Here is a 24,852-nt window from a genome sequence, read left to right on the forward strand (position 1 = left end):
TAGAGAAGCTGGATTGAAATTGAAAACTTAAAAATGTTATCGATACCAAGATCGTGTTCCTTGGACACTATGTTAGCGCTGATGGGATCGAGACCAACCCTGAGGTGATTTCTGCTATCCAATAGTGGCCAGAACCAAAGACCACAAAGCAAGTCCAGGCTTTTCCAGGACTGACCAACTACTATAGAAGATTTACTCAAGGGTATACATTGAAAACTGAATCTCTATTGAGAAGACAGACAACAGAAGTCTTTCAGATAATGTGTGCTTCCCTCCAGTTTTATCATTCCCTTTGCCGTAGTCATTGTTCATACTTGACACCGATGCCTTAGACTTTGTCAGTGGAGGTGTCCCGACGCAGATAGAGAATGGGGAAGAAAGGGTAATAAGTAATAGGCCTATGTTCCCACAAGGACAATAAGCCAGGTGGTTTGAACATCTCAGTCAGTTTAATATGACCTTGCAGCACAGATGTGGTATTCAACACGGCAATGCGGACGAATGCAACTGTTACATAGCTGGTATCAATCACACAGAGTTAGCTTGTGGTAGATGTAAACACTGTAGCAAACTCCATGTAAAATGGGAAAGATTCGAAGATAGATGATGTTGTTCCTTTTGCAGTACGGCAGTCCTTCCGGTCGATGTTCCCGTTTGAGTACACAGTGCCTCCAATGGTAACTATTGGCTTGAAGGATACACACTGAAAGATATATCTAATAAACAGGAGAAAGACAATGTATGGATTCAAGATGGAGTACACTGTTTTGTACAAGGGAACATTCCAGGACGAAACAAAAACTTTTGGTTTTTCCTAGTAGCTTAAAGAACCTTGTTCACAGAACTATGGACAGTATCATGATGACGTCACCACCTTCATAGCATGTTGTCACGAATGTTCCGCAAAAAGAAACAAAAAGGAAACGAAACTCAATAAGTTTATGATTTTGTATCAGGCCGATTCACCACTTGATCGAGTACAGATGGACATTCCCGGTCCATTTTCCAAATCTTCCAAAGGAAATAAGTATGTGCTAGTTGGCATTATTGACTGCTGCATATAAAAGGACTATTCATACAAGCAACACACTATGCTTGGCCATGAGGTAAAACTTGCATAAGAACATATATTTGGTCTGTAAGATTCTACCCAGTGCACGAAAGTTGAAAGATTGCATTTGACCACTTGAGGGATTCTTTGGAAAAATGTCATCAACTGGCAAGAGAGTGTCTGAAGCAGGCTGCAGTTTCCCAGAAAGTCACCCACGATTTAAAGAAGTATGATCACCAGTACGAACTTGGTGACCTCGTCTATATCGCTATATCGGTAAGTAAGAGTACTAGGCTACAGCCACAATGGAAAGGGCCTGGTATAATTTCCAAAGTTATTGGAAAGGTCCTAAATGAAGTATCTGAAAAGAAAAGAGATGCTTTCTGGAGTCCTGTCACATCTAGTCAGACCACCAAGAAACCAATCCTTGAAGTCTAAATCAGCGTCAGTTTCGTCTAGATTTGGTCATCCCATAAAGTCACCTACACGAGTTTATTAAAAGGGAGATGGTATGGTGTGCATGGAACGCACATATCTAGACGAAACGTCTTTAAAATGTAGGAATCAACAATCGTCATCTCGAACGCTCACTGTATTTGTATTAAGTTGTAATAAAGTTTTCAAGAATTGACCATGTGTTTTCTTCCTGAAGGCATATGACTCTCTGTGGTGCTAATTTAGCCTCACGGCTAGAACCATAAAGCATCACAATATTTATTATGTCATTGTGGACTGGTGGTAAAAACCTGGTTTTAACAACTTTTTTCCACTGGCCGACCAAAACCCAACCCTGATACCATGTTACAAAATCAGATAGATCTGAGGTGAAATATGTAAGTATGAATACGAAATTTAATGTGTGGATTGATTATTTTTCAATGTTTAATAACTTCCAAAAGCTTGACATTCTTTTTTTCATTAAACATTGAGCACTGGCGTTTCTATTACCTTCGAAAAAGAGTAATGGTATCACACTTACCATTGAAGATATTGGTTCCCAAATCATAGGTTATGTTATTTGAGGCTAACAAGTAGGAATCATATAAGTAACACTCCTTCTTCAATCCATTGAAACCAAACGTGAAGCAGTTTGTATCAGATAAACATCTCGTTGCACATTTAAATACAGATTTGTAGTTATTGATAGCTAAAGAATAAGTGGGGATTATTCCATCTTTTATAACACTGGCGTAAGACATAATACTGATAGCTCCTATTTTTGTTTCAACACACAAAATCAAAGCAAATCCAAACCAAGTAATAAGCGACATTTTAAACACCAAACGTCTTTGTGTAACTATTTGCTAGCCCAATTAATAAGATATGAATCCGAGTGATCAACTGATCTATAATGTAATAACAAGTGAAATAAGTCAGACATGACCGCACGATGAAAAATAACTACGTTCAATTGATTATTAAAAAGTTTACACCTTAAAATAAGGCCCAGGTTGTTACGTTCAAACTATTAAATTCGCATCATCAGAGTCCAAAGAAGAACTTGACGGATCATGATATTTATGATGTAATTCTTGTCAGTGTAAGTGGTAGATTCTCAAAATAACGTTTCAGAAGATAAAATGTTAGTCCAAAACTATAAAAATACCTTTTTTCGGTTGGAAAATCCGGTCTAAATAAAATGAAGTTGTTAAGTAAAGATGATAAAAAACGAAATTAGGATCTTAAACTTTTTGTGCTCTTTGACCCACCGGGCTAAGGTTTGACAAACTATAGAAGCGAAGGAAATTTCTCTCATTGGCTATGATAGCGTTAATACAGTTTCCCTTTAAGCTCGCTGCATTATCTTTTGGACATAAGTAAAATCAATTTTTAAAGATGTCCCCACTTGACAATCAATTTAACGGTGCTAACACTTGTTACTTGGTGCGTTTATTTTATATTTTCTATTACATTATTCTTCGGACATATAAAAGGAGGAATTACATATGGTAAAAGTGTGTGTCGGATATCGCAAACATAATATAAATAGTGCGGTACATTTTTTTCTACTTTCTCATCAATAAGGCAAACACAATAGCTCCAGCAAAGAAATAAAAGTTTACAACACAAAATGGTGTACTTATTAGTGCATGACTTTTACGACGGTAATCCATCTTCACAGTGTCAAGCTATTACGCTGATACAAGAGTCATTTTGACGAAATTGTCGACGTGTAACTACGTATGGCTCATACGTCTCGCATACGTGGAACGTAAGTTGTTTTGAACCTAAGCTAAGTTTTGAAGCTAACATAGCTACCGTATAATGGCGATAGTGCAGTGTTAGGGAAATATTATAAATAGTGTGTACCGATTCGCCGCTATAGGCCCTACGATGACTTTAAGGAAAATTTTTAAAGTTATATGGTCTTCAAGTACATACGTCAACTTATAATGGAAATAAGTTCGATATGTTCAAAGCACGTTACTCATAGGTTAGAGATAAGTTTTGAGTAGGACAGCATACTTCGAATATATTGTGCAAAGTAAAAGGTTTATTCGTTCTCCTCTTAATGCGACGTATAAGGTGTTAGGGCAGCTTAAATTATCATCTTAAATTCTGACTTTTCGCAGATATGTTTAAACAAATGAAATGTGTCGTATGAGATGAATGAATACTTTAGTTAAAGGGATTGTTTTCTAGCCTTTTTATGTGCATCGGGGACACCTTCGTATACAGTGAGGCGGTCGTTTGGTAAATCAAGTTAGTCCAGTAGAAGAATGGACTAACTTGATTTAACAAATGTTCGCTTCACTGTATTCGATTCAAATCTGATCATAAATAAGGATATTTAGCGCTCTGATTTGCACAAATATCATACAACTCTTCCATTCTGTTAAAACTAAGCAGGCGTAGTAAAGAGTTTTATAAGGCAACGATGAAGCAAAATGTGAATGAATCGGCAATTTTTAGCTAGAAATGCAGCCATCATGTAAGGGGAGACAACAAAACATATTATTATGTTATTGTAGTCTGGTGTTAGGTTGGTTACAAATTCTCTTGGGAGCTGTGTCGTTTCCTGTTAATTCTTTCTGGAATGGCAGGCATCGGACGAAGAATTGGGATGTCCCAAATAGAAGTCAAAGGTGTATCCGATGCCCGTAAAAGGCTTAAAAAAACCTCTTTACAATCCCTTTACGATATTTCAATTGACACTTTACAACGTAATTTATATATAGTACAAAAAAGTCTCGACATTATTTCAAATCCTATAAATCACCTATTATCTGTATATCATAAGCTTTGGTCTATTTACTAATTGTAGTACGTTCGATTAATAATATTCTAATCAGAGACTTTGATTGAAGAAGAAAGTGTGATATTGGAAAATAGATTAATGTTAATTATAGTATCTATCAACGAAAGGAAAACGTCAAAAGAGTACACTAAGGTAGATTTACTATTTCCCAGAACGGAACCATAGAACTGACAGAAGATAGTATAAACTAGAACATTAAGAGACTGTTGGAATTTTCGTTTGGTATTCCATTGTTTTCTTATTGATTATCAGAATATACTTATATTATGTACGTCGTATCTATTTTTATAAACGGGGCTTTAACAGTGGCGGCACCAACCTCCAGAGACTGAGGGTACAAATAGGGGGAAGACTGACCCCATGGAGAGACAATAAAATTGTCGAAGCTGCATCCAAATGAGGTAACTCTGTATAAAAATCACAATTTCAATTTGTTAAACATAAAGTGTTGGACAATTGGTGGTGCAAACCATGTTTCTAGGAAGGGGATGGGGGTGGGGCAAACTCTATGGTTCAAAACCCCAATCGGAATGCCGACCATATACCGACAGAATTTGGTCAGTATATATCTTCTCTCTGACCTGCAAATGTTCGGTATGTGAGACGGATACCATTAATGGGTTAAGCGACATAGTATTAAGATGCTGTGAAAATCAGGGTTCAATTTAAGCGGTCATTAACCAAAATTTACAACAAACCTTTCATATGAAGACAAATCTCCATAAAACAGGGCCTAGTTTTTCTAACTCTATACTCTGTCAAAATATCAATCAAGGGCTGAAATGGAGCCAGCTGTTTCGGACTACTGTTTGGGGTTAGCAATGGACTTTATCAGCGCATGTAATAATTTTTTAGATATATTTTTTTGAGACAATACTTTTCAAGAATTATCTTGAGAAATTGTGTGTCATTTATATCAAGGGAGACAAATCATTTATAATATGTTACATTTTATCACCAGTGGGTTTTAAACTGCAGTAATGCCATAAGTAGTAATTATAAATTGTGTAATGTTGAATATCCTAAATACCACCTCTCTTTTTTGTGGTTTGATTTCAATGTGTAGAACTGGGCTTATTATGGAACAGTTCACTTCCGGAGGTATGTATGTGAAATTATTGCTGATTGTTTTATTAACAATTAGTGATCCAATCAAAATCTATTCTCATAATCCAATTTCTGCTCAGAACAGTAAAATGGTTACGTTAATGGACGAGTCTTCTTAACTGTTTGTGACTTAATGCATAGATCTTTTTACTTGAAACTTCAAAAAAAGTAACGGAAAAATTCGTCTACATGAGTTCATATAGTTTTCAATATTTCAGACGTGCACTTCAAATGTAAGTTTTTAAAAACATTTTTCAGTAATTTCAATAGATTTATGAGTTCTCGAGCTAGGGGTGAATTAGGGAGAAATCCTTCACAAATGGGGAAAGGGATCCTGAAGGTTGAAAGGCACCGGAAATCTTATATATTATTATATTTTGTTAGTAACGATAAGTTTATTTTAAAACATTACTTGTTGCGTTGCTATAACAATCGGTAGTCATGGGAAAAAATTAAGATTTTGCTATACAATTCTCATTACATTACTTGTTACTTGTATGTTTAATTATGTATGTTTCAAATTGTAAGAAAAGGATTATATTTATATTCATATCACAATGTCATTATAATCTTACAATGTTCTATAACATATTCAGCACATGTCCATTTAATATTCAATCAGAAATGGAATGATATAAATCGCTTCTTTTTTATTTTCTGAAATTTGAAAAAGTACACATGTAACACAATACAAAATAACTGAAGCTTATAACTCAACCGGAAGTAAAGATTTAACATTCGAAATAGCTATAGTATTATAGATCATGGAATACCTTTATCATAATTATACACATGACATGTAAAACAATGTTATTATTATACACCATAAATATTTAAATAAAATGAAAAAAACACTCGGTTAACTGAGCAATCAATCCCCCCTCTCCTGCACCCCTGTAGGTACGGACATAAACTTTATATAGTCACACCTATCGCTACCTCAAAATCAATGCAAGACTCGGGCATGTACAGCACAGTGGAGGCTTACGTCAGGTTTCCAGTTCTATTTCTTTATATTTTTATTTGTGTGTAGAGTGTTTGTGTCTGGAATGTTTTATGCTCAGTTCACACCAACGGCGCTTTGATGGCGCTTTAAAGCGGCGTTCAAAGCGGTACCAAAGCGTAACAAAGCTCGACTAAAGCGCCAGGGTCGTAATAGATCGTTGGAAAGCTTTGAGCAAAGCTGGATATTCGGCAAGAGCGCCAAAATTTTTTAAACTGTTTAATAATTTTGGGCACTCTGTCACGAATTGATTAAAGCGCCGAGAACGTATCAAAGCTTAACAAAGCGTAACAAAGTTCAGCAAAGCTTGACTCAAAGCGTAGGAAAGCTTAACAGAGCATTATTCAAAGCGGGGACCCCAGTCTTCACGGTCTGTCACAACTTGATCAAGAGCGGCATGAAATCGGCCATTTCGAAATTTCCCAATGCGTAACAGAGCTTAACAATGCACAACAGAGCTTGATAATCGTATCAGAGCGTGATTTAAAGCGTCATAACCGCATCAAAGCTTAATAAAGCTTATCAAAGCGTGATTTAAAGCGTAACAAGGCCTGATCAAATCGGGAAATAATTTGTCCCCAAAGCGTAACCAATTCGTATCAGAGCTTATCAGAGCGTAACATTACTTAGGAGATCGTGATATTTTTTGAAAAGTAAACAAAAAATGATGGCGCTTTGCTCGCCGATTTAAAGCGCGGCATTCGCCGTTGGTGTGAACTAGGCATTATTTATACGAGTGTATCATGTGATTCTCCCCAGCTTACTATTATGCTTTTTTACTGGTTAAAAGTTATCTCTCTTATTGGCATATTGTATGGCTTGCGTTTCTTGTTTCATCTCTGCTTTTCGTTTTGGAATATTTACTGAATTTTTATCCGATGAATTTAGGTTTGCTTTTTATTTCATAAACACTATTACATCCTGTACGAAGTTGATTCAACCATATTGGAAAATGACTAAATAATTTCTTACAAAAGCTTTCTTGCCACTATAGACGTTTGGTATGTGCCAACGTTTCTTCGTCCGAATCTTTTACATATTTCTACCGTGTTGCATCTTTAGAGGTTAACCTCTTTTTTGGACAGAAATATTAATGATGTCGTGAGGTTTTACCAGACCTTTTTACTCACTTTAATATTCTGAAAGTGGATATGTTCGACTGAACCTTGATTAATAAGTGACTGTCTAACTGACTTCGTAGCTAACTGAATCCTCCCAAAACGCATCAAAATGGGACGAAAACTTTAACAAGCAAGCGCTTACTCTAGACCGTAGGTTTTCAATCACAGGGACATGTCCCGAGGTGGGAACATTTGATGTGTCACAGCCAGTCACAAGCTGTGAAAAATTAATATTTTCCAACTACAATGCATCTTATAAGATGAATACACTATACACAGCCTAAATTAACATCGTCTAGGAGTACTCAAAGAATCATTACTATAAAACTATGCGAGAACGTGTCTGGTATCCAATCATTATAGATACGCTTTCAATATTTGGGGACATCATTTTCATGCTGATTCGATTTGGGCACGCATTAAAAACAGATTGAAAACCACTGCTCTAGATAATCGATGTCTATTTTGGAGAAAATCTGAGATCTAAAGCTTGAGCTATGACAAGATCAGGTTTTGTTCATTGATGGATTTTTCTGCACCATGATCCGATCTTATACTCAACACCATTGATATGATCTGTTCATTCCCGGATCGTCTACCCGTTAAACCACCATTCCGTATCTAACAAATTCAAAACTATCATCTTTGTACCTTTTCCCACCTAAAAATGTTTTAGAATTCACCAAATTAATTATATTTTTCTACAATTTTCTAAATGAAGAACCGTCGGAGCTGCGGTATTTTTCATCTCAGTCTCGACAGTTGTCTCCCCATTAAGTCAGTCTGTCCTTTATTTGTACTCCCAGACTGCCGCCGCTATATGATATATAGAAATCGGTTTGAATGAGAGGAAGACATGATTGTCGCGTTGAGTGTTGTTGAGCCACTCATTGCTAAACCACAGGAACCACAGACGTCTGACTGACTGTTATCAGTGTCCCGCTACACATAAATGATTAGGAAAACCTTTTAATGCTTAATCTAAAAATTGAAAGCAGTTGTTTAATTTTATTACTATTAAATAATACAGAACATTACTTTTACATCTTCTATGTAAATAGTCTTCAGAAGGACCAGAATTATAATAAAATTGCAAAATTCATCCAAAAATACTTCAAACTAGGAATTTCATTTTCCGTTTATAGTCCTATGTCTTTTCTATATTAGAAAATACGAATCGTTATTTCAACATTCAAACGCGGATAGTACTGGACACACGAATTTGAAGCATCAGATTTGGACTCTTTCTGATTAAGTCAAACGGGTGGTAATTCTGTCCTTATAAGTTATATAAGTGTAGAATTAATGTATACACAATTCACCACGAAGAAATCAACATCATGTAAAGTCATTCAAAAACTTATCAACTAACAGTCGAAATTTGATCCTTTTTATCAATCTGTTTCCAATATTATCAACTATTGAAAGTTAAATCGATGGCTCGTCTTTTTTTGAGACTTAGTCAAGCATGTTCATAAATGAAATTTTTGATAATAACTTTTGCAGTCATTTCGATTCAGTTGTAAAGCCATTTCTGTTTGAACTTGCACACACCCATATTCCTTTAGCAGCGCTGTACAACATTTACAACGTAGTACGGGATACTGCCTCTTAGAATGGACATACAATTTAAAGTATCAAACTTGGTCAACAAGTGTATTCATTCATCAGTTGGATGTACCATGACTAAAGATTACTTAGTTTTATGGATTTATTGGATTATAGAGGGGCTCTTTTGTATAGTTAAGGGGTGGTATATCTTTAAGGAACATTACACACCATATTTCTTCTTAAAGACATGGCAATGCCTTTCAGCTTCGGATTGATTAATTATGCTTATGTGCCGTTTTTTTTTTCAAATACAAGGTAACCTCTCAGCTAACCGATAAAACGATGGCACACTAGTTTGCAGTAACATTGAATAGGTAACAGGTATCATGATTACGGTACATCACAAAGCAATTTAGATCGATGACACACAAATCTCTACAGTCACTTATATGACAGTTACTGGAAATACGTATATGGTGAAATGATTCGTACCTTCAAACAACAGTCTTGTACATTCTCGTCTTTCCATGCATTCTGGATGACACTGGGTCTCGCTAGTAAAAGTGGAAAAGTTTTTGATGCAAATATTGATGAATTTGTAACCATTACATAGTAAAAGATCCTAAAAATAAGATATTATTTTTTTTCAATCGTATGCTATTGGTTAGTCTGAAACATCTGCCTCTATTCCAGCCTCTGGTAGATATTTTGATATTTGTCAGCTGGAGTAGGCCCTGACCAATGAATATTTGTCCGCACCTCTGAAAATGCGTCTTTTCTGGATGGCCCATACGAGATCAGTTTCGTTAAAAAAAACGTGACCAGACTGGAGAAGTGGTGTGGAGAGAAAATGATGGTATGACTGAACTACAAAATTATTCATCTTTTCAAATATATCTGGGTTTCAAAGATCTGAGGTATCTAATTAAGGTTTAAAAAACCCTCACCCCGTGGAGATGCGTAAAGTCTAACAGGGCCTATTTTTCTGTCTCTACACCAGCCGACATCTGTCCAAAAAGCTATCAGAGAGCTTTTGGTACGATAGTGTTGTTCGCATGTTAACATGATCAACATGTTATTGACCGAATGCATGACTTTTGAACGGACCGGATATCTCTAAAGATAGTTTACTAGACAATGTAACATACACCCACAATTAATTGATCGTATACGTTTAGGCCTACGTAAGGTCAAAGAAATATTAAAAAACTGTAAAAACTATAACCTGTCTCTTACCGTTGAATATATTTGTCCCAAAATCATATGTACGGTTCTCTGATAGTTTCAATTGTGATTTGTATAAGTAGCATTCTTGTCTCAATCCATTAAAAGCGAGTGATAAACAATTTATGTCTGATAAACACCTTGCTGAACATGGAAAAACAGATCTGACATTACTGATAACTAATGAATATCTCGAAATCATTCCATCTTTTATCACTGCATCGTAGGACAAAGCCTCAAAAGGTTCAATATCTTGCACAAGGCACCGCCAGAATGTCATCACCACCCAGGTAAAATGCAGCATCTTAAACGATGACATGCGATGTTCTAAATGTCTTAAACAAATGGATTGAAACTGATTTTAGTGTAAATCACTTTTATAAATCTGACATGAGATCGCGATAAGAATTACCTGACTTTTATTGATTTTCAATAAAAAAAGAAATTTCTATATAAAGAATAAGATAGAGTAGATATTAGAGTGGCTGAAAGGTAACAAGTTACTATCCAACAGAAGGCACTGGCACAGGGTTAAAGCAATGTTCACAAACGTTAAGGTTAATATGTTGGAGTAACTGGTAGACAAATTTACGTTATATGCATAGCCTCTATTTTACTTAATTTATTATTTTTATGTGAATATTTTTTTTATCTGACTGGATCGGAAGGGAGAGATAAGACCACTTCAGTACGACGTTTGTGGACCATCTGTAGAACGTGGAGGGAAAGTTGATGAAAATAGATAAGTAATTTGTTAAAGGCTGAGCTTATCGATAGTAAGTATAGACAAGTCTCGTTGATTTAATCAATTTACTGGATGAACGGATTTGGAGTTACCGCCCTTTACTTAGCTGAATCACGTCAATTTTGGCGGATGAAGCTACAGTAATATCCTCAACTAACCACATTTTGGTACTCTGGTTACTCGTAGGCCTACGGTCTTAGTATGATATTTCCCGTCATTCTATGTTGGACTTTAATTTTCAAATGGTACTGATAGTCTTGATAACAAGTAAAGTGGGAATAACTAAATTTTCATTGAGTACTACCCAATATTTTAAATTTTGCACTCATATATGGACTTCACTCGCGATTGCTAGTGACGACTCGATGCCCACTCTGCAAACTGCAATTCTGGATAAGTCATGTTTTGTTGGTAGTTTATACTAATGTAAAGTTGATACTATGTTACAGATGTTCGTGATGGTTGGAGAATATTATTTAGGCTGTCGAGGCACGGTGTCCGATGTAATACAGATGTAAAAAAATAGAATGAAAGGGTGCCCGCACCGTTTCTGGACCTCGTGTTCACTTCTTCTATTTTCAACTGTATCGATGTACCGTACACCACACCAGCCACCATATCTCATCTATTCGCAGCTGAGCCGTTTTGATCACAAACCGTTTTGGGTAATCATTTAAATATTTTTAAATTAATGGCATGTATTTTTATTGCATTTGACATACATAATACAATCACGTGACAACAATTTACATTTCATTTAGAACCGTGCATTAAAACCTTTTATATATTCAACAACAAAAAACAAATAAACCTAAAGGATTGCAAAAACAAAAAACAACATTTTAGTCTTCTTTTAACTCGCCATTACTATATTCATGGAGCTAAACCATTATTTTTTAGCTTCTTAGACAATTCTAACGATATCCCACAAATATCATTTCAAAATATCATATCAAAATAATAGATGGTTTATTTGATGGCAGACATTTCTGCTCCAAGTGTGGTTACTTATGAACAATAAGAGATAACATGATTACAATATTTATGTGGACGCCGGGGTACACAATGACGTTATTTTCATCGTGCTGGTAGCAAGCTGTGACAGAATGAACCATGCTACGACATTTCCAGTTGATGATGCAGTCATATCTACAGCTTCTAGACACCCAAATCATACATATTATACAAGTCGAAATCTAAAGAGGAAGTAACAGTCAAGTAAATCACGGAAAGCTATTCCTGTTAATAATGAATTTTGGTTACAATTTCATATTTAGCATCTTTGACAGTCCTAACGAAAGCCCTAAAATATCATTTCAAAAATCATTTCCCATAATTGTCGAGATCATAATTAGGTATTTCTTCCTCATCTGAAATAAAAACAAATAGTGAAATATCGTGCGGACCTTTGTACATTTTTCTTGTTGATAGTAGTTATTTCCCTTTATTGTGTGGTAAAAGAAATAAGTCGTTCACATGCAATAAATACTGAATGGAGTTATATTTCAAATTAGTGAAACTATCAAGGATGTCGGTGGGGCATTAAGTAACATTGGGAAAAATCAGGCCACGTATTCTGGAAACAATCTTAGCGCTAGGATGTCCTAGGTTCATATCTTCTAACATTGATTCTAGGACAGCCTAGCACCAAGATTGTTTCCAGATTACGTGGCCAGGTGAACTGTGAAAATACGACTGTTTGCGTTGGATTTTCCTTTTTCCAACGTTTTGTAGATAATTTTGGGTATACATCTATATATATTATCCACAGATTACCTTAGTTACCCCAGAAGCATCAGCGATGTACCGAAATATAGGGGATCTAGCATATTTCCTCTATCGATGAATGGTTGGCCACACATAGCACCAGAATATTCTCTCGCAAGCAAGAATACACGTGAATTCGTCTTCTGTTTTTTCTCGATGTCTAAAAATGTTATTTAAGCTACGATTACATGTGTGCGTAAGCGTAACTGTTGAGTTTGAGTTTGAGGACACATGAAAGCAGTAAATTGGATTTGTTAAGGATTTGGATAGAATTTGCTTCTCTTCCGTTTTTTATTGAGGTGGTGTTTGAGTTTTAGTTTGCGAACACATGTAACACATGTAACCTTTATATCGGGACAGAAACAGGCTCTTTTTGGAAAGCATTGTGATAAAGACGTGTCATATAGCCAGTATTGCCTTTATTAGCCTAGCATTGGAACGTATACGTTGAAGATGAAAAATTTACTTCAATCTCATTTGACAACTTATTTGATAAATTTGAAATTGTGAACTTATACTTACCATAAAGTGTCTGAGTGCTCTGGTTATCTGTAGAATTCTCTGATGATTCTAAAAGGAACAAATCATTTTAATAAAATTCTTCTTGTATATAGTTCAAAGCAAATGATAGAAAATCTAGAGCTGACATAATTTTTTTTCACACAGCACTCCAAATCATAGCCAGGGTAACCTGATGTTATATTGTCCATAAGTTTATCTTTTATCACAGAATCATAGGTCTTAATACCGATTATTTCTTTAGGTGATGATCGTAATTCATATTACCAGTATTGCCAATTTTATAGTTATATTCAGCTCCAGATAATGCTATTTATTGTTAGCTTTTAATTTGAACTATGTTTATGATATGTTTTATGTAGGAACTAAATGAAAATGGCCAAATTGGTGCATTGTTGTATGACAATTCAACAGGTATTTTATGATATACTGACAGACAAAAGAAACGTCACATCTGAAAATAATGCAAAAACTTTTCAGACGCTGGTTATTACAATTACATGTTCTGTAGTCAATAAACCGACACGTCATTTTAAGATAGTCTGTGATATATAGAAAAGATACATAGCAATAGTGAGAAAAATTCTTAGTTTGAGATATTTTTGAAGGAATTATACGATTTTCTCACATTTCTAGTACTTCTGAAGACTATTTACATATTTTCCTGACTCAAATCAAACCCCCAAAATGGCACATCTTTCCCTTTAACACTGACTTTTCTGATTGAAGCATTTGCAAATAAAGATATATTATCCACATAACATTTCTTTTGATATTTGATTTTCAGTTATTTTTCTTTTTCATTGTCAGGTATAGAGGTAATACTCACCATTAAATATGGTTGTCCCAACATCATCTAAACTTGATTCTGATGGTAATACATATGAATCGTATAGATAACATTCTCTTTTTAATCCGTTGAAAGCAAATGATAAACAGTTTGTATCAGAAAAACATTTCAGAGCACAAATTGTTATAGATTCGTTATCAGTTAAAACTAAATAATATCTTATAATTATTCTGTCTTTTATCACAGCATCGTAAAACATGCTTCTTGTAGCCTTTAGATGAACCACCATACTCAAAATAGCAACGGCAAATATGATTGTGTGTTTCATCTTCAGTGTTCATAAGTATTACTCTTCTGCTAAAGATGAATTAAACAAAAATTTTAATTGCAAAAATCAATGATTTGCTTCTAAAAACACTATCTTAGAAGTGGTAATATGTTAGGCCCCAACATGATTCAAATCTCTTATTAGAGCCAGAGTCTTTATCATAATACAATAACATTGTTTCATCACAATACTAGTCTGGGAATCATTATGCATTGTTTGTTTTGTTCACTGTCTTTCACCTAGACTCTATCATCCACCCCCTCTTTGTCAACTCACAGCTTCGACGAAAGATGTACACAGGTAGAGTCTGGGCGTCAGAGACTATCTTTCACCACCACGTCGGTCTTTAAAAATTGTATAATTTCAACCACTTGTGTTATAGAAAGTTTAGCTTTAGATTTTAGTTTCAGAATTTATAAAAATAATGTATATTGTTTTGTCATTATAATGTAAGTCATTACTCTTATACTCTTATTTTTCCCGGGCAAATGGACGCAAAAAATTTCATAATAGTTTTACCAACTTGTCTTTACTGTAACAAGACACTGTAACGACACAGCTTCTGCCTTCCTCATTCTCGGTGCTTGTACACTTAAAAGGAGGAGAGCGAGACGATTTGAAAATGTTATACGCTGCAATTGTTATGCAAGGCAAGGTAATATACGCCCACTAATAGCTTTGATTTTAAAAAAGAATATTTGGCAGTACAGTGATAACCACCTTATATACAGTGGCGTCGCCAGTCTTCCGAGACTGGGGGGTATAAATAGGGGATGACTGACTCAATGGGGGGACAACTAAATTGAAATTTTGCTACTCTGTGGTGGTGTCATATAGTCGAAAGCTCTCATAAAGCGTCTGAAAGGGTTCTCTGAAGAAAATTTTAGAAAATATGAATTGATATTGTGCATTCTGACACATATTTTGAAGAAAATAAGTAGACATTTACATTACAAATGTAGTACTTAACAGTGTAGCATCTCCCTGGACAAAAGTAGAAAGTGGAGTACCACAAGATCCTAGGCCCAGTCTTATTCATTATCTTTATCAACGATATGCCCAGTGCCGTTAAATCCCTTGTAAACCTTTTTTTGCTGACGACACCAAACTATTTGGCCCATGCTCAACCGAACGTGACAGGGATCAACTACAGTATGCCCTAAACAACTTGGCAAATGCAGTTTAAACATCGATAAATGCAAATCTGTTCACTTAGGATACAATACTCCAAAGCACCAATACAATATGAGACACAACACCACACACGAACCATTACGATAAGAAAGCACTGAAAAAGACCCTGGCATCACAATTGACGACACCCTCAAATTCAGAAAACATGTTTTTGAAAGTGTAAAAAGACGAACTTTCAACAGATGTATCCTACAAACTGAATAGATAGAATGAAAAAAAACAAATGAGCACTCCTAACTATAATTGATCACCATTGTACGTGAAATTTGAGAACTTTATGGTGGTCAAAAAGCCTACAAGCATAATAAAATTACAGTAAGATACAGTAAGAACTCTCTACAGACGAACTACGTTGATAACGAGTATTCATACCCAATATTTGTACGAACTAGGCGGCGCTAACCTTCTGAGAGTGGAGGTACAAATAGGGGGCAGACTGATTCAATGATTTTGTGCATTTTGACATATATTCTGGAGCAATGTACCCCAATTGGTGCGGCCATTGATCAGCATTGGTCTTTTTAGTTAATAAATTCCTTTGCAACCTTTTTAGTAATTTGGTTTAGAGTCTTCACCGTCTATTATCAGTGGCGATTAATGCGAAAAGTATTTTTAGCTCAAAACACAACGTTTGCCCTCAATAATTTTTATACTTTATAATTTAAAACCACAAAAAGCAGTAAACTGAAGTCAAGTTAAGAGTTCAGCAGCTTAGCCGGCTGTAGTTTCAGCCAAGTTGATCACAGTTATCACAACGACCTTGTTACAGGTCTGCTTCGTATTTTGACCTTGTTCACAAGACACCAAGAGCGCACACGTAAAGAAAGGCATTAAGGGATTGTAAAGAGGATTTCTAATTTGTTTATGTTTATTTGGGACACTGATATCATCAGTATCACACAAGGCCTTTGAGAGGGTGACGTCATCAAATACTTTTAGTAGAATTTCCAGAACTACCAGACGTCTGATTGAAAATTGGAATGGCGTAAATTCATGCTGTCATCGTCGCCAACACACATACACAATTTAGAAAACCTCTTTTCAATCCCTTAATTATTTCAAAAGCAAGTTACTTTCTCAAACAAAGTGACAGCATTGTGGTTGTTATTTTTCTCAAGTTCCCCTGTTGTTGCATTGAACAGGTAACAGTAATCGGCATTATTAAAATAATACACTACAAGGCAGTCCGAATTTATCATACAAGTGTCTTTACAGCTATTCAGATCCAGAACATCAAAAAAAATGATGGGGCTTTCATAGAAATAGCAATTATCTTGACCCACACTTTGAATATATATATTTGCGGTGCATTCTGGGCGTTTGGTACATTCCAATTTGCATTGAGAGTCACTTGTCGTTCGTAAAGAAAACAGAACAGGAATCGTCAAGCCTCCTGACTTTAGAACCATATTATAACACCCTGGAAAAGAAATAAGGGTCAATCAATCAGCCTACGAAGTAGACTACATTCCTATTGCATTGAGTGAATTGCAAGAGAAATACTTTAAACAGAGAAATATTTGTAATTTGAATTTAGTAAGGGATACTTTCGGCAATAGAAACTAAACTCCAATTTAGGATCTGTATCAGGAAATCCCGGAGAAATTGTTAAGTTATATTGTATTTAACAAAGAGTGGCTGCATTTTACTCAATATTAAGATTGTATACAGTCACATGCCAGGCAAAATCAATGACATTAAATATGAAGAAATGTATGATCATCTAAAAATAATTCACTAATGATAATACTATTATTTTTAAGAAAAAAGTTATTGCTAGACTTAATTAGTATCATTAGAATACAGAATTAACTAAAAACAGTAACATATTTTTTTTTTTTGGATTAGAGATAAACATTCTCTTACATCTGATGACACCTTTTTTATTCTAATTATTAAAACGCTTTATATTTTTAAGTGTTTTTCAATAATTACTTAGTTTAGAGGGATATGTTCACCATCCGTTTGACCAATCATACCATACGATAAGTTAATCAGTAATAGTGTTCACAGCTCACCGTCGGAATTTAAGCCCTCAAATCCAAGTGTGTCCAGAATTATCTGTGGTTAAAAGTTAAATTGACGACTCGTCAATTCTTGAGACTCTGCCTTATATAAAAAAGTGAAATTCCCAGTTTGATATATTGTTGAATGAATTTTGCGATTGTCGTAGTATTTTCTAGTACTTCTGAAGATTATTTACTTATATTCAATACCCAAATCTCCCCCCCCCCCCTCCAAATAGCCAATCTCTCACTTTAATGCATTTATAGGAATCTGTTGTACCACGTTTAAGTTCACTGATAAATATAATAATCTCTGATTGGTTTCATTCGAGAATTTAGATTTTACATATAGTTATTCTAGTAGTATTCCTTTAAACATTTTATTATACTTACTATTAAATATGGTGGTCCCAACATCACCTGTACTAGATTCTGATGACAACACATATGAATCGTATAGATAACATTCTCTTCTTACTCCGTTGAAAGCAAATGATAAACAGTTTGTATCAGATAAACATCGCATTGCACATAGAAATTTTGATTTGCAATCAATTAAAACTGTGGAATTCCTTAGAATCATTCTATCTGTTATCACGGTATCGTAAAACATCCCATTAGCAACCCAAAAGTTTGCAACGATGCATAGAATTACTACGGCTCCAAGCATGTTGGGTTTTTGATGATAACAAGCGGTGTCTGGTTCTTGGTACTGGTTCGATTTCAATTTGAATCCAAGAGGTAGTCTAAACTATTGTTTATAGCACAACATCAATTGAATAGACAACATTAGAGCGATTAAAAAAAGGAAATTAATTGATTTTACATTGATGTTCATCCGTGAGTTAATCACAATTTTCATGATGAAAATCAAACATCCTTGCTGATGTTATATTGTTTGTCGATCTCTATTGATTTTGTCCAACTTAATGTTGGCATGATTGTATTCACCTCATATCGTATCCCAAATACGGGTTTTGACATGGTCTAATTTACTGATGTTGAAAACCTCGTTGAATATCTTCGTGTCCAAACTACGCCCCATTCGTAATACTTTCTCGGACTAAGTGATGGAAATGTTGGTATATAAAAAGCATCTATTCAAAAGAGACAACAAACCGTATCCCAATGAATAAGACATAGAAAATGAATAGACTATTATTGTAGTTGTCCTGACACGGTTTCCTTCATTACATATTGCATGGTGTTGCCAGACCGTATTAGCCTTATCGGGTTCAGAAAACTCGCCCGCTTACACGCAACCTTATTGAAACCCTTTTTTCCTGCCTGAATTGTAAATGTAAATGAGAGTTGTGGTGTTTTACGCTTTTGGTTTATCAGTTATTATTATACGACACAAAACCGAAAGGAGAAAAACCACGATGTCAAGTACTAAGCTATAAGTGCCTAGATTTGGGGTTGGTTTGCCTTAATACAATGTACATAATAATTATAATGTAGCATAATGCAAATTTAAGTGTTTCATTGAATTAATATTTAGGCTGTGAAGAATTACTCTAGCAATGGCAGCGTTTGGAGAGGTTGTGCACAATTCATATGACTTATCCTGTATAGTGGGTAAGAGGTTCATGTTAGCCAACCCATCATAAACTGGGGACTAGCTTGGCGGCATTAATCTAATCTATATAGAAATCGAAGGTAATAGTGATGTAGTATGGAATTATAAAATTATTTTCGTCTTAATGCACTTCAGAGTGGTATACAAATAAAAGCAAATCCATCGCAGTGTGGAATGTTTACTTGAGATGCCTAACTCTGACTTTCCTTTTATATCAATCACAATGCCTAGCTATATTGCTCCCTGAAAAAAAGTTGGCATCCATGTAGTTTGGAATGTGATCCGACAATGCTACTGACTGACAAGAGTTCAAATATGCACTATTACTGTAATTGTAAAGAGGCACGAAGCAATTCTGGTATGATCGACTAAAATCATTTACTTTCCCAGGCAATGGGTCAATTCCATTGACACAGATTGGTTTCAGTAAAAGCCTGTTCAAACGAAAAACAAGTACATGTAGTTACTTACAATATGTTTAATTTAACAGAAAATATAGACATATACAGAGACATTGATGAGACATGTCAGAGATCATGTTTAATCTCCACCAGCTCCTCCCATCATCATACCGCCTCCCATACCTTGTCCACCTCGTCCTCCTTGTCCACCTTGTCCACCTCGTCCGCCTTGCTGTGGGAATCCGAATCCTTGTCCGCCTTGTCCGCCTTGACCTTGACCTCCCTGACCGGGTCTTTGTCCCATTGGACAGTCTTGTGGTTGACCTCCCTGTCCTTGACCTCCCTGACCTTGACCTCCTTGCTGCCATGGATCGCCACCCTGTTGTCCTTGTCCTGGTTGTCCCTGGCCTCCTCGTCCAGGTTGTCCTTGACCACCCTGGCCTCCTTGCTGCCATGGATCACCGCCCTGCTGCTGTCCTCCTCGTCCTGGTTGTCCTTGACCACCCTGACCTCCTTGCTGCCATCCACCTTGTTGTTGTCCACCTTGTTGCTGTCCACCTCGTCCACCTTGTTGCTGCTGTTGCTGCCATCCTCCTTGTTGTCCACCTTGTGGCTGTCCACCTTGTTGCTGTCCACCTTGTTGTTGCTGCTGCCATCCTTTTTGTCCACCCTGTTGACCTCCTCGGCCACCCTGACTACCGCCACTGTATGGTGTGTTCCATGAGTAACTGACGGCTAGTACACCTATAGTATAAAGTTGTATTCATGTATTAAACCATTTATTTAAATCTTTATGTTAAGTTCTAGACTTAATAATATCGAAATAATGGTTTCAGACAGGAAGTTGGAGAGGCCATTTTTGTGCCAAAACTTAAGCCCTAATTTTAATCTTCTTATTGGATCACATTATTTGAAAACATTTTCAGCATCTGACATCTGAAGCTTGTATCTTTTCACCTCCATCTGGTAATTAATTAAATACCAGATCGATGTCGACTCGATAAACCCAGTCGAGAAGAAGAAGGTGCGAACAAGCTATCTCACACAGTAATTATTGTAATGTACCAAATTTTAGTCAAAATTTTTAGCTTTAAGTTTGAGAGTCCGAAGACTAGCCCCAAATTGGAGTGCTAATTTCAGTGATCACTGCAATGCACCTCGAATCAAATAACGTATGAGAGATTTAGAGAGTAGCCAGTTCCAGAATGTACGGAACAGAACTTGGAACTAGCCCAAATGAAGTCCAACCAGTGGCGGTGCCAGTAGGGGTATAGAGGGTAGGGGCATTTGACCTTCTGGAAAAATAGTTAAGTCGGCCTGCCCCTTATTTGTACCCCCTAGTCATGGGAGGCTGGCGCTGGCGCTGAATACAATTATATTTAAATAAAGAGATCATCAACGTTGTAAATATCTAGTTGTAGGTAGAAAAGATACTTACCAAGAAAAACGATGAGTGTGATTGAAGCTTTCATCTTGTAGGACTTTGATATCTGAAACAAAGTGGTAATATATTAACACATTTTACATACTTTTATATACAGAATTACATGTAGCGATTCCTAATTTTGAGAGCAAACACGAAACAAAACTGAACTTCATGAACACGTGAACACATTAGTGCTAATCTGTAAAGTAGCATGGTCATGTTTAACTAAATGGTAGATTTCAGCATTGATAGAATAAAGATAGACCAATTTCAAACATGAATACCAGCCTTCAGTTGCTAAAGAAGATGAATGGGAGCCCACGGATTTTGACCGTCCTTCCCGGGATTTTATTTCAACACGCTCACCTGCTTTTTTTGTTCTTGGCGTAGGGGGCCCTTACGGTGGGAGACCGTCAAATTGGCTAAATCAGTCCCAATGGTAGTTCAGCCATAATTTAATTTTGTTCGATGTTGATTTCTGACGTCAAGACCGAATTGCGTACCAGCGCCACCTTGCGGATTAGTACTATATTTTCCCTATTCTAAAACTGGCTCATGGTAGTCCTGGCTGCATTCTCAATAGATTATATTGATAGATAGATAAATACATCTATTCATCAGCTGAACTATTACTATTGCTACTTCGCCTCGTATATTACATTGCCAACACTCTAAGTTAGAGACTAGATGGTATTAAAGACTATTAGCCATACCATAAGGTTTGAATTAATTATGAATAAAAAAAATTGTGTTCTTACCAAAGGTATTCCTAGGAGTAGATCAAAAGTTTGATTTCAACTCAGATCATTTTGGCCTTATATAGTGAATAAAATCGTGCTTGCAAAATCCGCCAATTTACTCTTAATTTTGACAGTTTGTAGTTACTGAGTTATATTAATATATTTCAGGCTTTGATATGTAATGATGTGTTTACACTCTCACGGTGTACATTATAGATACTTTGGATGCTAGTCCGAAGCATCTGACTCTATTCCAGCCACAGATAGATATTTTGACAGTTATCAGCTGGAGTCAAAAAAAAAACTAGGTCCTTTATATGGGCATTTCCCGCACCTTTGAAAATGCGGTTTTTTTCTAATATAATATCAAATTACCTTGACGTTGACTGTAGAATAGTGTTGGGCATCACTGTAACTTTCGTTTTGTTAGTATCATGTGACTTCGTGGCCCGTGGACTTTTGGCTGAGCTCGCACTTTTTTTTACGGCCGACAAGAAATCTGTTTGTTTTGTTATAAAGAAACCTTTGATGGAACCGCAGACGTGACATAAATGATGAAGGGGGCATAATGATGGTATGACTGAACTACAAAAATATCCTTCCTTTCCGAATATATCTGGGTTTGGTGGATCCGATTTAGAAAATAGGTTTAAAACACCCCCACCTTTGTAGGTATAAGGAAAAATTCCCATAAAACAGGAAATGGTTTTTCTGTCTCTACACTAGCCGACAATTTTCAAAATAGCCATCAGAGGCTAGAATAGAGCGGATGTTTCGGTCTATCTGGATACATGTCGAGATAAATGCATCATCAACAGAATTTAATTTAAAGAGATTGTAAAGATTGTAAAACATTTTTTATGTAAATCAGGCACACTGATAGCATCAATTTTCACCATTCCATTTTCAATCCGACGTCTGTGGTTCCTGCAATTCCACTAAAATCAAGAGTTTGTTGATGTCACTTATCGCGAAGGGCCATTTATGGGTTAAAGCATATTTTGCGATTAATGAAGTCATCAAACTCGAAGTTTTAGTGGAATTACAAATGTTTTTCACTTGACTATCTATTGCTGTTCTCTGTTCAACTGTCGGACTACTAACCTCTAAACGGTGCCTTTTAGACCAACCGGAAATGAGGGTTGAAAACCGACATTTTTTCAGTTTGTTTTCTATATATAATTTCGATTGTGATAAAATTATTGGTTACAGGAAAATAATTTTTTAAATTTGACTTTCGTCTTTGACTTTAAGAATATAAATTTTTGCATTTGTAATTGCTGATATCTATTCAATGATATATTCATTTGTTGATGGTTACTTCCGGTTTCTAGCCAATTACAAAATTGTGATTTTTATCTTTAAAGAACCCTGTCACGTGATATAATTTACATAGGCAATATTTTTTTTATTGAATTAATGATCTGCTTGTGTCTATCTCCTCTTTCCAATGATATATAGCATTAGACATTTTAACCAAAATTGAGCTTTTAAGAATTTTTATCACTAGAATCACAAAGTCTAAATTATAAATTCTTTTTGATTTATGATAGAATTGGTCACACAAAAAGTGACAAAATCAGACCCGCAAGTAACAGGGAAGTCGTCATATTAAAATTGCAAACTTTAATTAAAATCCAACATTAGTTGCTAAAAATATTTAGGAACCTATTTTTGAATTTTGATTTTGCTTTTAAAAATACTCCGATTGAAATATGAGAAACTTTCGAGGACTTGTGACCGAACCAGTTTGATAGCTCTCAGCAAGAAAATCTATCTAATGATATATTTATTTTTGCTGTTCGATGTTTACTACCTGTTATATCGCCAATTGAAAATTGTGAAGTTATCTTTAAAAAAAATCTGCCACGTTACCTAATGAACATTGGGCAAACAATTCTATTGATCTGTATTATGCTCGACATTTTCAACGACACAACAATATATAACAATAGATATTTTGATCAAAAATATGACGGCTTTTAGTTTCTGAATTTCAAGTTACAATATTGACTTCTGAAGGAATATCATATGAGTTTTAACGGTCTGTCGAAAGAGCTTCATGCAATCTAATGACAGGATGTGAGTTTCGGCTATCTGTTATATATATATTGAGTTATTTGTGGTAGGAAATAATGTTATTGTGGCCTAATATTAAAAAAGATAAAGGGCGAAGTGAGAAAGGATAAGGAGATAAAAGAGACGAACTGGGAAAGGGGCAACTTGGGGAGGAGGTGATATGGGAAAGGGGCAAAATAGCATGGGACGAAATGCGAAGGGGCGAGTTAAAATGAACCTTTTCAATATTTTTTATGATTAGCCAAAATTAGAATTTATTTCGACGATCTACGATTCAAATCAAATTATATACTTTTCGTGAGAGTTTTTGCCAAATGTCTTCAGACCGTTTAGCTGGATCTATTGTATCTTATCTTTCAATATCATGATTATTTTATTACGTGTTTTATTATATTATAACATACGCCATTTGCGAGACCAATCAAGAGTCTACAATGAAATGCGAATCAAACTTTATAATAGGTAGGTAGGTAGATGAAAAGTTAACGTTCGCTTCCACTTTATAATATAGATAGCAACGTTTTATATTCGTTTTACGTCAAGGGAAGGAACTCTCTGCAATTTTATTTGACCACTGAGGCTACTTATGAATTTTTTATTTAATCCAATTTTACTTCTTGCTTAACGAGAGTAAAAAACAGGTTAAAATAACGGAAAACGCCGACCAAGCATAAGTCTTCGGAGTACTGTAGTTCAAAGCATTGCACGGAGTACAAGAGATTACCCCTTTCACCAATCACAGACCCCTTTCTGCGCTTCTCTAGACCCCGCCATCATATATTATTTACGCATCTTCACTACTTATTCCATTTCTTCATAATTCCTTTCTCTCCTCGGGAATGTTATTAATCTACCGTGCTACTACCCCACTCCGTTACTTTACCTTCTACCTTCTTTCATTGATCTCACTGTACTTCCCTCTGCTTTCTCTCTCTACTGTCTTATATTTTCCTAATCCTCTG

At 35.6% G+C, this 24,852-nt stretch overlaps 2 protein-coding genes across 2 annotated transcripts; both read right to left on the reverse strand.

Annotated features, from left to right (window-relative positions):
* Positions 1-12,384: 12,384 nt before the first annotated feature.
* Positions 12,385-14,465, reverse strand: LOTGIDRAFT_172887 (hypothetical protein; the record flags this gene model as incomplete). The annotated part of the gene is made up of 3 exons (XM_009050073.1): positions 12,385-12,431; positions 13,351-13,398; positions 14,177-14,465. The coding sequence occupies 3 exons, from the start codon at positions 14,463-14,465 to the stop codon at positions 12,385-12,387; spliced, it is 384 nt and encodes a 127-aa protein (XP_009048321.1).
* A 5,319-nt stretch (positions 14,466-19,784) lies between these two features.
* On the reverse strand, positions 19,785-21,117 carry LOTGIDRAFT_172888 (hypothetical protein; the record flags this gene model as incomplete). The annotated part of the gene is made up of 2 exons (XM_009050074.1): positions 19,785-20,389; positions 21,084-21,117. 2 exons carry the CDS (start codon positions 21,115-21,117, stop codon positions 19,785-19,787), a joined length of 639 nt encoding a protein of 212 aa, XP_009048322.1.
* Positions 21,118-24,852: the final 3,735 nt, after the last annotated feature.

This window comes from Lottia gigantea (assembly GCF_000327385.1).
Source record: "Lottia gigantea unplaced genomic scaffold LOTGIsca_144, whole genome shotgun sequence".
Classification (NCBI taxonomy): Eukaryota; Metazoa; Mollusca; class Gastropoda; family Lottiidae; genus Lottia; species Lottia gigantea.